Raw genomic sequence first — 15,385 nt, 5'->3', positions numbered from 1 at the left:
TTCAAGACATTCAGGTACTGAGGTTTAAACGCTGATGAAAGTAACAGTGTAGTAATTGAGGGAAACAACAGCAAAATGTGAAGTTCTAACAAAACAGTACTGAAGAATTCTAGACTTTTTTTAAAAAAAAAAGTTTGACTTAATTTTAACTAATATTGTATTAAAATAAATGTATTAAAACATGCATCCATTTTTATATTACAGAGTCTCAAGAAGCTAAACCATTCCCCAACAGCATCAGCCACAAAAAAATAAACTAGTCTGATAGCCTCATGCTATTCTAACTTGCACATTATTATTATTTATTGTCTATAGGAGCAAAAATGAATAACCAGAAAGCATACTGTACAAGTTGTAAACACTGAAAGTAAACTGATTAGAAATTAAACCAAAGTTGTGAGTCAGTGGCATTAACCACAGTTTCTCTATTTTTAAAAAATCTCCCAGCTGGTGTGGTAGTGCTGCAGTGGTCAGAGTTTCTTCTTCATAGTTTCAGTATCCCATGTTCAAATCAACATTTGGTCCTTGTCTGTGAGGGGTCTGTGTAGTTTTGCCATGTCTGCATAGGTTTCTTTTTTCAGTTCACAAATATACATGTGTTAGGTTAACCAGAGTCTCTAAACTGACCCAGTGTTGGCACATGTCTGGATGAGTAGGCACTGACATTGACTGGCACCCTGTGCAGCATTTCCTGTCTTGTAGTTAAGCTCCTGCCTCAACACAACCCAAAATTTGGTAAACTGAATTGAGAATGTTGTGTTATGTTCCTTGTTCTATTACATGGTTGTTGGAGGGGGGTGTCAATGACTATAATGGCAGCACTGGAAGGAAGGCAAGAGATAAACCTGGGTGGAACACTAGTGCACTGGTGGCCAACCTTACAAACACTTCCATTGTCATGGACAACAGGCCCAATATATACATGTTTAAGCTGCGGAAGAATACAAAAGCTCAGCACAAGTTTTGTCAGGCAGAAGCACTAACCATACAGCCTTCTGTGTGTAACATACTTTACTCTATTAGAGCTGGGTGACTGAGTGGTACAGTGAGTAGCAACGTCAGTGTACACTAATTCACTATATTGATTGTGAATTCCATATCTTGTCATCATCTGTGTGGAGTTTACTCGTTTTCCCCCATGTTTGGTTTTTCTCTAAAATATGCCCAGTGGAAACAGTGTGGCTGTGTGCACGTTTGTGCCCAGTGGTGGACTGACACTCAGCACAGATGTGCTTGTTACTTTATTTTCCACTGGAATAGAATCTGGCCACCAGCAACCCTGCAATTCATTAAGTGGTTTTGAGAATTATTTAATAGGCTTTTTAAAGTTATTGTATATTTTGGGTGAATGAGATCACATTTGTTGTGCTTGCTATTTTTGAGAAATACCAATTTAATTATCGATTCATCCTTTGTAAACCAGGACTTGCTCTGGGCACGAGGATCCTGAGCAGGATTAAGATAATTCAGAACTAAATGTAACCTAGTATTGGTGTGCAAGTTTGAAAAAAGAATCCCACTGTGTTTTTTTAAAAGAGTACAGTAGTGTGTGCTTTGCTACAAAAATTCACCACCACCAGTTTTGAAGAGTAGCTTTTACTCCATCTGCGCACTTATTTTGCCTTTTTACCAATCAGCTCCCTTTTAGCCTGTATTGTAGAACTAAAAAACTGAGACCAGTTTTTACACTTAATGTATTTCGAGGCCAATAATGCTGTAGTCAATGCCCCCATTTTAAGCCCTAGCCTTTTCACAAGTGTCTTTTCTCATGACTTCCCCCAGCAGGCCACACCACTGGTTAGATGGAATGTGGCTCACAGTGGTGACTTCTGGGTTGCACAGTAGGCTGGAGATCACATTGTATTGAATTAATTAAACACATGTATAATAACTGTGGATATTAGGCCTGAACTGTAGTTACATTATTCTTCTCGCCTGTTGCTTTGAATTCATCTTCAAGGCATAATACATCACTCAAAACAAGTGGCAACAGCAGCACCCAAACTTTGATCAGAAAAACCAAGGGATCCTGTTCAGTCTCAGAACTGAACACAACAGAATGTGGGCCCACATGCACAATCACCTAAATGTTAGCCAGACAGACAGATGTCCATGTAATACTGGCCCAGTGAGCAGCAAACACCTCCTCCAAGACTGCACCCCACCAAAATGCCCTCAGATCAGCCACTTGGCCAGACAAGACAAATCTGAGGACCCGGAGGAGCTACAGAAGACTGGAATGGACACATCTAGTGATCAACAAAGAAGGTAAAGGGTTAGTTCAAGAGTGCACTGAAACTGCACTTAATTTGGCCTTATGCCTGTTTTGAGTGGCACTGATCTGATGCATAAGCAGCTTTAGTCTCCTTGTCTTGTAGAACCTTTTATGGTATACATGATCTCAGAGCACTTGATGTGAATGGTACAGCAGTTATTCTCAATTTTTTTAATTTGGGTCAGTTAAGGGGTTGTGATTTGAGCTTTAAACTCAGCCATCAGGTGAAGGGTCAAAGAACAGGAAATGATTCAGACTGCATGAACTCCATGTTGTGTGGTTGGGTAAGTACAGCTGCACAAAAGCAGAATTTGGTGGGATATTTCAGAAATTTTCTGCAATTCTATAAAGAAGCTTATGACTTGCATAAAACTTTAAATAAGGTTATGAGTTCAACTGCATACATGAATAAAGAATGCCATCCTGTGGATTTGTAGTAATAAGTGGCTGTAGCCAGTTTATTTCCTTCACTAAATGCTACAACCTGTAAATGTTAAAGCAATGACTCTAGCTTTATGTTACCAAGTAAAAAATGCATTTTGGAGAAATAAATATTGATTTGATAGCAAAGGGCTGCTACCATCCATTTCTAGAAATTTAGGTTTGAATTCCACTTGTTCCCTTGTTCCTGTTATGCCAGACATTAGTATCTAAATATGATATGCTGGGCTGCAACATTGACAAAGTCAACCAACTCTTTTCGTTCTAGTCAGTCTCTCTGAACTGTCTACTGGCAAAAGGGAATGTAAGTAACTGAAAACAGATTTAACCAGACCAGGAGACTTGAGTGTGTTCAAGAAACTGTATATGAGATTGAATGTCTTAAGACTCAGGGATATAGCTGTCAAAAACTGAAGAGCAAGATTGCAAGCAATGTTAACTAGAAGATGTGATGTCACAAAAACAACTTGCTGAAACCCGTAAAAAACTAAGTCGAGAGTGGAATGCTATGAGTTGGGAATTTAAAGACATCGAATATTAAGAGTGCAAGACTTAAGTTCTTCAAGAGGTGACTCTGTAATCACAGACAGTGTATCAAGTGTAGTGGTGTTGTAAAAATGAGCATCCATGACATGTCATATAGTGTCTTAGAAACAGTCCAGTATGTCTTAGCAAAACAGTCACAAAATCAAAGAGCCCACAATAAAGTAGATACAAAAGAATTAATGTAACTAAAACAAGAAACTTTAACAGTTTTTTTAGTCTGGTGTCCTAATTTGCAAAATCACAATGGTCTGTCTATATGATGTTTGCATGTGGTTCTTGTGGGTTTTTCTCTGGTTTATCTCTCACAACTTAAAGTCATGTATGTATTAATTTCCAGATTTAAATTACCCAAATATGGGTGTATGAATGAAGGAGTCATCCAGCACTTCAGCTTTGAAAAGAAAGAAGTGGGTTCAGCAAGAACATAAATAGTTGGAAAACTAGATCATACTATTGCAATTAAGATTATACACACACACATATACAGTAGGTTAACAGTACAATGTGGTAACTCACAAAGAGCCAGCACAGCAGGTTTTATCTTAATCTTGTATTTACAGATTAGTTCTAAATGTAGCATCCAGATACTAAAGAAACTACAATTTTCAGTAATCTGCCTTTAAGATGTGCTAATTTTACCTCAGAGATTTTCGTTTGCTGCTGCTAAGAATAGCAGGAGTAAAATAATGGAGAGCTCTACTAAAAACTCCTATAACAAGAAAGACAGGACTATTGTGTCTTAAGCAGTAACATGGAGGTGAGGTCTTGTGATCAGGAGTGAAGAACCTTGAATAAGTGAAGAAGTAGGAATCAACGATCAGCGAATGAATGACTACAGCAACCACAGAATATACACATTATTGTACACAGCTGGTCACAATATAACAATATACTAACACAGATACACAGATAAAAAAAACTGAAACAATCACATAAAAAATAAAGCGGCAAAAGGTTGCAAAAGTGGAGATTTTCATAGAAAATAGAGACACTTAGGCTAGATGGCCAAGAAATAAAGGGTAATTAATGAAAATATGTTGCTCAAAAGAGTTTGCAATACATCCTTTAGTTCAGTCAAAATTAAAAGAATATGTCCAAAATTTATTTTGTGGTTAATCTGAAATTTCCTGACTGCTGTGGCAATGCTGCAGAACAACCAGTTTCCTGACAAGGGGCAAGTCACAAGAGAAATTACAGGCAAGGTCAGTAAATAATAAAATCACAGAGGTGATCAAAAATCAAGACAGAAATTACAACATCTTCAAGTATACAAACAATCTGGAAACAAAAGAAACAGAAAAACAAATGGAATTGCTCAAGAATCTAGTCTTTTTGAAAAACAAAGTTCAGATGCTTCAGAAGTACATAGCATGCACTTGTAAAGATGGTGGACATGGCAGGTGTGACTACGCCCCAGTGATGTCACATGCACCCAGGTAGTTAACTCCCACTAACAACAAGTAGCATAAGTACGGAAACATATTTCCGTCACTCCAAAAAAAAAAATGATTGCATTATTTTATAGACTTTTTTTTGCTGGAGACATAAATAACCTTGTGCATGCCATCTAGTGACAGCTATTGAGGAAGAGGTTAAACAATCATGCAACAAAAATATAAGACCTGAAAAAAGTTATAGTCTAAAGAATTTCTTGAATGTATTCCACAACGAGAAACCTATAAATAATGTATATGTTTAGTTTAAATCCAATTATTTGCTATAAATATTCTGAAACAGTGTGGTGACGCAAATTAAATTTTCAGGAGCTCCATTTGGGGAATAAAAAATGGAAAATGGAGAAATTAAAGTTTAACCTGATTAAAAATAAATGTTGTGAAGTTAATCTGGGTAGAGGTACATTTATGGACCGACACAGGACACTGCCATCAAAGCAGGAGGTCACTCAGTACTCAGTAAGTCATAATGTAAGCCCTTTTGTATGGTTTGAGGTTCCTCTGGCTGCTAGGAGGCGATGTGTTGTAGCTTCAAATGTATACTGAGGCATACTGAGGAGGACAATCAATTTGGCCCTTTCCAGTACACTTCTGTAATAATGGTAACATGCAAGAAACTCTGGTGCCACTAGGGGGAGTCCTACCCATACAACACGAGGGATTGATTATGCCAGCCAGGTCCCTGGAAGTGCTTATGGCAGGGTACCAGAAGGTAGTTGGGGCGCAATTACTTCCTTTGCTCAGTGAGCTTAGAGCTGGGAGGCAGCAGGTGACAAGGGCTTAGCTGGTTACAGGGAGCAAGGAGAACCAAAGCAGTGGAAGGTGACTAAGGGAAATGTTTAACATTGTTTAGTTAGGCCCAGGGGGCAGAGGTGTATATTGTTTTTTTTTTTTATTTACTGTTCCCTTGTATTACTTATTGATGTTTTGTTATTAAATATTTTTTTCTTTTGTCTTTTTGGACTCCTGGATTGATGTTTGGGGTTGCAAGATGCCCCCTACAGACCACAATGTATACCTCCAATTGTTTTCAACTTGTCACTTCATTGAAGGCTATATACACACACCTGAAGGATTATTAGGAACACCATACTAATATGGTGTTTGACCCCCTTTAGCCTTCAGAACTGCCTTAATTCTACGTGGCATTGATTCAACAAGGTGCTGAAAGCATTCTTTAGAAATGTTGGCCCATATTGATAGGATAGCATCTTGCAGTTGATGGAGATTTGTGGGATGCATATCCAGGGCACAAAGCTCCCGTTCCACTACATCCCAAAGATGCTCTATTGGGTTGAGATCTGGTGACTGTGGGGGCCATTTTAGTACAGTGAACTCATTGTCATGTTCAAGAAACCAATTTGAAATGATTCGAGCTTTGTGACATGGTGCATTATCCTGCTGGAAGTAGCCATCAGAGGATGGGTACATGGTGGTCATGAAGGGATGGACATGGTCAGAAACAATGCTCAGGTAGCCCGTGGCATTTAAACGATGCCCAATTGGCACTAAGGGGCCTAAAGTGTGCCAAGAAAACATCCCCCACACCATTACACCACCACCACCAGCCTGCACAGTGGTAACAAGGCAGGATAGATCCATGTTCTCATTCTGTTTACGCCAAATTCTGACTCTACCATTTGAATGTCTCAACAGAAATCGACACTCATCAGACCAGGCAACATTTTTCCAGTCTTCAACTGTCCAATCTTGGTGAGCTCGTGCAAATTGTAGCCTCTTTTTCCTATTTGTAGTGGAGATGAGTGGTACCCGGTGGGGTCTTCTGCTGTTGTAGCCCATCCGCCTCAAGGTTGTGCATGTTGTGGCTTCACAAATGCTTTGCTGCATACCTCGGTTGTAACGAGTGGTTACTTCAGTCAAAGTTGCTCTTCTATCAGCTTGAATCAGTCGGCCCATTCTCCTCTGACCTCTAGCATCAACAAGGCATTTTCGCCCACAGGACTGCCGCATACTGGATGTTTTTCCCTTTTCACACCATTCTTTGTAAACCCTAGAAATGGTTGTGCGTGAAAATCCCAGTAACTGTGCAGATTGTGAAATACTCAGACCGGCCCGTCTGGCACCAACAACCATGCCACGCTCAAAATTGCTTAAATCACCTTTCTTTCCCATTCTCACATTCAGTTTGGAGTTAAGGAGATTGTCTTGACCAGGACCACACCCCTAAATGCATTGAAGCAACTGCCATGTGATTGGTTAATTAGATAATTGCATTAATGAGAAATTGAACAGGTGTTCCTAATAATCCTTTAGGTAGTGTACATGTTTAAACTTTTTGTCACCAGATAACCAAAGCGCAGACATGCATGATAGTGGCAGGAGCAAGCAATATCTTTGTGAAAGATTGTAATACTCTTGGAAATACTACAATAATGCTTATTTTGAGTAATGGAAACAAAAACAAAACAGGAAAAGAAATACAAAATTCCACTGGCGGTGAGATCATAGTCAGAATCCCTACATGGGGCAACAAAGATAAACAAAATTAAAATCGTAGACATACTTAATTTCTGACAGCTTTCTAATGCATGTGCAGTTGACCCTCAAAATGGCACTTTCCAATGATGTGCATTTTAAACAATAAGCTGTTACCAAAGTTTTTTTTAGCAGAGAAATAATCAGTAACAAACATTCACAGCTGGTTAAACATTTAATATGGAGACAATAAAAGCACTGTTTGTATCATTGGGTTCATATTTTTTTAAAGGGCAATGAGTTAATAAAGAACTTAAGTGGCTTCTAGCACAGAATTCAGTCTGGAAATAAGAAGGGAACACAGGCTGTTAAGTTTGATGTTGATGATGTTATAACATGTGAAACATCATAAAGACATCTAGTTACTTACTGAACATTATGAGTATGTTTAAATAATTCTGTAATAGATTATTAGCAAATAAACCGAGTTGCAAAACGTACTGGGCTTTCACCTTTAAGTTGACTTTCAAGATGAAGACACTGTTTAATTCTTAAAATATATCATTTTTACAATTTACCACTTACCAGGTGAACTGCCTTGCCCATGTTTTACACAGTAGTGGGGACTGAACTGGTAACCTTGTGGGTTAAAGCCCATTAGATAGATAGATACTTTAATAATCCCCAAAGGGAAATTCACATATTCCAGCAGCAGCATACTGATAAAAATGCAGTGCAAGTTAAAAAAAGCAAGGTGGAGATTTCAAGGCAGGTCCACATAAAAGAAAGTGGTAGGAGTGATTTAACCTAGACTATCTACTTTAAATGGTGCCTTACTCTAGTGAACACCATCTTCAAACATTTTTTATCTCATACATTTTTAGGTAATTGGAGTCCAAGCATCGTGAGTGATTTGTACATTGTGTGGCACTTCCAATGTAGGAAACTGAATCTATGACCAAATGCTTAATACTGTTTAAAAATGTAATTGATTCACATTGCCAGATGGCTTCAGAATACCAAAATAGAACCAAGGAAAAGAAGCAGCCTTATGAAGCACCTTTCCTGACAGCATCACCCCAGTATTTTGCAGTCCAAAGGTCTGTCTGTCTATCTATGCACCCTGTCATTCTGTTTTGAAATGCAAAAACTGAAGATTATTCCTGAGTATTTCTTAATGAAATACAAATTTTATGAAAATAGAGAAAAGAAAAATGAATACTTTAATGCGCTCTTGTAGCAGGTTTCCCAGATAACCTGTCTAGCTACAGTATCACTGGGTCATGTGTGTGAAACGGTTTGCTGTTAAAGAATTTCTTCTGTTTGCTCCTTTATTACTTTGCCTCTACCTATTAAACTGCTCTATTAAACACTCTAGTTTCTCTTTATTTTTTATGTTGTATTTTCTGTATGACCTTGGTAAAACATTTTGGGACAGTTGTTCCTGAGTAATGTTGTTAATACTAGGTAATGTGGCCTTTAAACAGGGGACTAGACATTGAATCATAATCACCGCCTCGGACCACGTGCCAGTCATGTACTCTTCCTGTGCTCTGCTTTAAAAAAATATTTATGTTTGATAAATTCTGTTGTTGTAAGTCACCTTAGGTAAAAGTACCTGATAAAGATACAATAATAATAATAATAATAATAATCTACTCTATGTATATAAAATCCTAATCCTAAAAGTGCAACGATTTTATGTGATGTTTTTATGTCACGCTTTTTGTCATGCTTTAAATCGGGCTTATTTTAAAACCTACATATATATGTTTGGTATCATTCTTTTCAGAATTTATAGAACTTTAATGTTATGTTAGATTTTCCGATTCTTATTCCGTTTTTAAATTATAAACTAAAAAATATCAAGCACTCACGTCCCATGAGACGAGAGTTTGTGCCAAGAGATTTAACCATGCCCAGGGCCGGAAGTAAAAGACAAAGAGTAGGACAGCTGTTGTACAGGCTTTTAAATGTTCAAAGCGACGCACGAGATGCAGATCACGCGGCATGGCAGCAGCAGCAAGCCAGCAACTGATTGAGCAAAGAGGAGGTAAAAAAACCCAACTTTTTTTGTTTCCCATTGTACCACCGTTTAAGAGGGGGTTTGAGAGGAGCGACTGCGTTCAGCCCCCCCTTTTCAAAACGCGAGCCGTAGAGATGCAAAGTGGCTGTTGCACAGAGCAGGATGGGGGGGTTAGCGAGCAGGGGGTGAACCCCTTAGTAATAATAATAATGAGGTAGTCTATTATAGAGTTTGAAATTGATTATCCCAGACTGGGGGCCTAAGGGGGTGAGGTCTGAGGAAGCTGAGGTGGGGAAATTTCAATTTTAAAAGGCATCTCAGGAAGCAAGACAACAGAACTCTGTTACAGGAGCCAGCTTTTTACCTGGCTGAGTGGTGGGCCAACAGTACCATCTACAGTAAAGTATCAACAAGAGAACCCCAGACTGCCATTACACTGAAATTACATGCTCTTTAGTGGAAAGCCAACAGCCCATTAGATAAACATATTATGACAATTCAACAGTTGCCCCCAGTGTCAAGGTCCCCCAATATGTGCTAGATAAAGAAATACAGATTTATTCATTCCCCTCATTTAACATTATAATTTGCAAGAAGAGGGGTATCATTTTTATAAAAAAAAGCACTAAGAAACACTATAAAATTAAAATTGTTAGAATCCTGGGTTCAAATCCCATATGTGGTCACTGCTTGTACAGAATTTGCACATTCCTCTCATATTTACATATTTTGTGCATGTTAAGCTGACTGGTGACTGTAATTGTTCTTATATGATGGCAGGTGTGTGCGTGAGTGGACCCTAAAATGGATTGATATCCTCTTCTAAGCTGGTTTCTACCTTTTGTTCAATGTTGTTGGGATAGGCTCCAGATACTCCCCCTTCCTGATAGTCCCCCTTCCATAATTGGATTTATTGGGTTTAAGAATAGTATGTTATATTATAAAACAGTAAGAGAGGGTGATTCCTTATTAGCTTTAACTTTAGAGATAATCAGTTCACATCCAGATGGCCCTCTGTTTTATATATAGCACCATTTCTTAGCGAAGAGTATTCAGAGACTCCAGTATATTCAGAATTGCACTGCCAGGATCCTGATGAGGGTGCGAAAGCATGACCATAACACCCCAATCCTGAAAACCCTTGACTGGCTCCCTGTTCCACTCAGAATTGAGTTCAAGTTCATTCTCCTCACTCATCAGTGCATCTATGGACATGCCCCCCTTTACTTACAGGAACTCCTTACCCCTCATACTTCCTCATGCACTCTCCGCTCTGTACACACTAACACTCTCCAAGTCCCTAGAACCAAGCTTCGCAGTATGGGTGATAGGGCTTTTTCATCTGTGGCGTCGAGACTGTGGAACGCCCTCCCTGACTACCTGAGAGCCCCACAGTCGACTGATGTTTTTAAACGGAATCTAAAAACTCATCTTTTTAGAAAGACATTTTGTTAAAGTATACATAGATTTTCTTGTTTTATTATTTTTGTTTTTACTCTGTAGCACTTTGAGATTTCTAAAATATGAAGTGCAATATACATTAAATAAAATTTATTATTATTATTATTATTACTGTAAAATTAAAATTGTTATTTACATAACAGTAGTGCAGTGCTTCATGGATCCAGAATCCTGGGTTCAAATCCCATATGTGGTCACTGCTTGTACAGAATTTGCACATTCCTCTCATATTTTCATGGATGCCCCATGTGCATGTTAAGTTGACTGGTGACTGTAATTGTTCTTATATGATGGCAGGTGTGTGCGTGAGTGGACCCTAAGATGGATTGATATCCTCTCCTAAGCTGGTTTCTGCCTTTTGTTCAATGTTGTTGGGATAGGCTCCAGATACCCCCCTTCCTGTTGCCATAATTGTATTTAGTGGGTTTAAGAATAGTATGTTATATTATAAAACAGTAAGAGAGGGTGATTCCTTATTAGCTTTAACTTTAGAGATAATCAGTTCACATCCAGATGGCCCTCTGTTTTATATATGATAACACCATTTCTTAGTGAATGCCTTTTATACAGCATTTACTTAGCAATTCCATAGTTATTCATTAAATTTTAGGAAACCATTTGCCGGGTCTCATACTGCAGCTTCCACATCAGCAGCCTCCTCAATGCACAATGATATCTTTTATATGATCTTTAATAGAATTGCTCTGCATCTGTTTCTTTAGGTGTTCTGTTGACGTTATGCCCTCAGGACTCCAGGCAGCTTATTAGGTTTGTGACGATTGAAAGGAGGACAGCACACCTGAGACCCAAGGATGGCTCTCATGGACAAACACAAAGTAAAACGGCAACGACTTGATAGAATTTGTGAAGGTAAGGCTGGAAAAACTTCTTTTACCCTAGCTATATGTAAAATGTATAAATCTAATCAAAATAAATGACGGGTGACATATGCCAACATCTCAGAAAAGCTAGCAATGGCATTGTAATGCAAGCCATCTCATAAAACTTAAATAAAGATGCACCAAGATGCTTGAAAAAAGACGCCTTTCCTAAATGTGTTGTGACACTTGATGCATGTGCCCTAAAAAGACTCTGCTCAAGTTGCAGCTATTGGCAAATAGCAAATTTTATTACTTTAAAAGTTTGAAAGGATTTGTGGTGAATGAGTATTTTTGCCAAAATATAAATGAATAAATGTGGAAATAATCAAATATAAAGCACTGGATGATTCCTGCCTTGTACTTGATATTCCCAAGTTAGGATCTAGCTCATTACAAACTTGGATGAAGTGGGTTCTGAAAATGGATGGATGGAAATAAATGCATAAATGTATAAATAACTGTGATAAACCACAGGATAAATTAAGGCAGTGGTCCCAAGTCCAAGTAAAGGGTTATAGAGTGACTGTAAGTTTTCATTACAACCAATGACTGTTTTTACTTGTTTTATTTGTAATTTTATTAATTAACCAAGCAGTTATTCAGTCAGTCAGTCAGTTATTATCCAACCCGCTATATCTTAACACAGGGGTCACGGGGGCTTGCTGGAGCCAATCCCAGCCAGCACAGGGCACAAGGCCGGAGAAACAACAACAACATTTATTTCTATAGCACATTTTCATATAAACAATGTCGCTCAAAGTGCTTTACATGATGAAGAAAGAGAAAAAAGACAAAATAATTAAAATTAGGGAACACTAATTAACATAGAATAAAAGTAAGATCCGATGGCCAGGGAGGACAGAAAAAACAAAAAAATGCACCTAACCTGCACGTCTTTGGACTGTGGGAGGAAACCCATGCAGACACAGGGAGAACATGCAAACTCCACACAGGGAGGACCTGGGAAGTGAACCCAGGTCTCCTTACTGCGAGGCAGCAGCGCTATCACTGCGCCACCATGCCAAGCAGTTATTTAAAATATTGGTGTCAATTCATAAATTTGCTAATTTTTATTGGAATGTAGCAATCATTTATATCTGTTACTTTCTGGATAATTTAGTGTTTTTTTATCTTGACTTTTAGTATTTTCATCCTCAACACTACCAATTTACTTCCACTTTAATTCCAGATATTTTTATTTAAACATTTATTTGCTAATTAGTATGCTAGTGGATCTGACACTGTTATTTGCCCCAATGTCCAATCTGCTTGTCATTAATTGTCCTTATTAGGATGTAAATAATAGAGCAAAGTAGGTAAAGTAATAGGAAAATGACAAAACAGAATTAAGTACTCTGGCAAAAACCCAAATATTACTAATTTCTGAATGTAAAAAGTGCAAAAATAATAGACCAGCTATTGAAACAATGAGATGAATTGGAGGGAAATGACTCACTTACTGTGAAACTGGTTAGGACAAAACCTGCAGTCACAGGCATCCCCAGAACTGAACAATTAATAAATGAATGTTAACGGAGCATACAAAATCACATGGTACTTCACAGCATACACAAATTGATATCCATTTATGGAGCATGATAATCTGCCTTATACATATGCAATCATGATGCTGAAGATCTTCAAGGCAGATCAAGCACCTGACACATCGAGACACCACCAGCTACATTAAAGAGTATCTGGCTGCACTCAACAAATAAAAGTGTATTATCATGTGCAGTAATACAGCGCCTCTCCTCTAACTTCAGGATCATCTGAACAGGTTACCATTATTACCTGGCACACGTAATGTTACAATGAATAGTGTAAGCCATATGAAAAACTGAGGGTTTACCCAGTTACCTTACCAACAAGCCAGTCACCATTTACAGAAGCATCATAACTGTCAAAGCTACTTTGATTTAAAATAAATGAATCATAGGTTGACCATAACCTTTGTCAATCTCATCTTTGCATCACAGATGACTTGTGTGTTAATGGAATGTCACTGTTCATGTTTAGCAAAATAACCTTCATTCTCACTAGATGCCCTTATTGCAATACAAGTGCAGTAAATTGCTCCAACTATGTTAGGAAAACCTTTTTATGTTATGTTATGTTGTATGTATGTGCATCCACACCATATGAAAACTGGGTGTAGCACCTCACCAGTTTGTTAATTGCTTTTAGCCCAGTGGGCATGATGGAGTGATGTTTGGCTGAGATATTCTTGACCTGTCAGCCAGTTCCCTGAGAAGTGACAACAAGTAGCCAATATAAAATGACAAACAACTAAATAAATTCTACAGTGCAAATTTGTAGCATTGACCCTCTTAAAAGGAAGCTAAAATAGTCTATACATCATATTCATCACTTTTGAGGTGTAAAATGTTTGTAACATTAGCATAATTATTTTTGATATGCATTGTTATGCGTGTGATTCATCATTTACATGGTATGGCTGCATTTTCCTACTTGAGCAAGGGTGCTATTATTTCCCAGTTTCGTAGAAATGTTGTGTACGCATTGGTCAGAGTTGCGTTAAATATATGCATGTCCTCTATCAAATTTTCTTTTATAAATCTCAAAATTTGTGTGGGAAGTTGCTTTATGGACATTTAGAGTCTCTTTTTGTGTGTACAAAAGCTTTATAAATGAGGCTTCAGGTCAGTAAAGTGACAACAACTATTGATGGAAAGGAGAGATAACTAAAACTAGAAAATAAAGGGACTGCAGATGTGATGGGGACAGAAAGAAATGAATGATTGAACAAACAGGACATACAGTATATACAGTATAGCTTTAGGGTGTCATACTAAAAATCACTGAGAAATAAAGAATTGCACAAAAATGCATTTGTATTTATTTTAGGATTTACTTTTTTCTTTATTCATTTTAGTAGTTATGTGTTTAATAGTTTATTTATCTCAGCATTATCCATTTATTTCTTCAGTTTTTTTTTTTTTTTTACCGTTTGTGCTTACTTGTCCTAATATGGTGCCTACAGTGGTTCAGTATTTAGCCCTTATCTCTCAGATTTATTTTCCTGAGTTTGATTCCTGTGCTTTGTTGTAGTTCCACCCATATCTGCATGGGGTGCTTAAATCAACTTATAATACTAAATTGGACTCATGTGAGTAATAATGTATGCGTGAATGAGCCCTGTGATTAACTGGCCACGGTTTATATGCAAACAGAATATTTAATTATTTAATATTTATTCATTTATTATTTATTTAAGTGCTTATGTATTTTTATTTCCACACAACTGTGTAGTGTTTAGCCATAACTTAGCTCCGTGAAATTAGGTTCAAATCCTGATTGTGCTCATTCAGTGTGTGCAGTATGTATATTCTGCCCACGTCTTTGTAGTTTTTTCGTTGGCTACTTCAGTTCACCCCTCTTATTCCAAAGGCAACTTTGGTTGTTTGTTGACATTGGTTTTCTCTGGTGTGAGTGGGCGCTGCAGAGGACTGGCACCTTGTCCAAGGCCAGTTCCTGCCTCACACCTGCTGCAGCTACAGTAGGTTCCAATGGCATAACACCTTAAGGGAGTTAAGCTGATCCAAAAATGGTTGGATATATTTGTTTAACTAAACATTTGTTTTGTTTCTTTTTTCTTTCTTTCTTTCAGTATTAATAAAAAAGGAATAAATATAACATTTTTGCATTTATGCACTTTGTAATTCATACATTATTAATTTTGGCGTAAATAGCCTGTCATATTGTGCTCAGAAGCATTCTTTATTGCAAAGGTGGTTGAAACATTGAATACGTTATCTCAGCATCCTGTACAAGAGTTTCTGGTCCATTCGTGCCTGTGAAAAACACAGCACTGCCACCCAGATGAGGTGTTATGTGCGAGGGC

General features: G+C 37.8%; 1 protein-coding gene across 8 annotated transcripts in view; it reads left to right on the top strand.

The window, feature by feature from the left end:
* Nucleotides 1-15,385, top strand: part of LOC120539587 (C-terminal-binding protein 2) — a 391,023-nt gene that overhangs the window by 204,814 nt on the left and 170,824 nt on the right. For 7 of the 8 annotated variants that reach the window (XM_039769855.1, XM_039769845.1, XM_039769816.1 and 4 more), the window contains one exon: nucleotides 11,362-11,509. In XM_039769855.1, the coding sequence (XP_039625789.1) occupies nucleotides 11,452-11,509 (58 nt within the window). In that variant the 5' untranslated portion in view covers nucleotides 11,362-11,451. Of the gene's footprint in view, nucleotides 1-2,247; nucleotides 2,269-11,361; nucleotides 11,510-15,385 lie in introns of those variants that run through there. The other variant, XM_039769863.1, reaches the window with a different exon arrangement.

Source organism: Polypterus senegalus, chromosome 1, assembly GCF_016835505.1.
Source record: "Polypterus senegalus isolate Bchr_013 chromosome 1, ASM1683550v1, whole genome shotgun sequence".
In the NCBI taxonomy this organism is placed as follows: Eukaryota; Metazoa; Chordata; class Cladistia; order Polypteriformes; family Polypteridae; genus Polypterus; species Polypterus senegalus.
The sequence above is the reverse complement of the archived record's forward strand: the minus strand, read 5'-3'. Positions and strand labels throughout refer to the sequence as shown.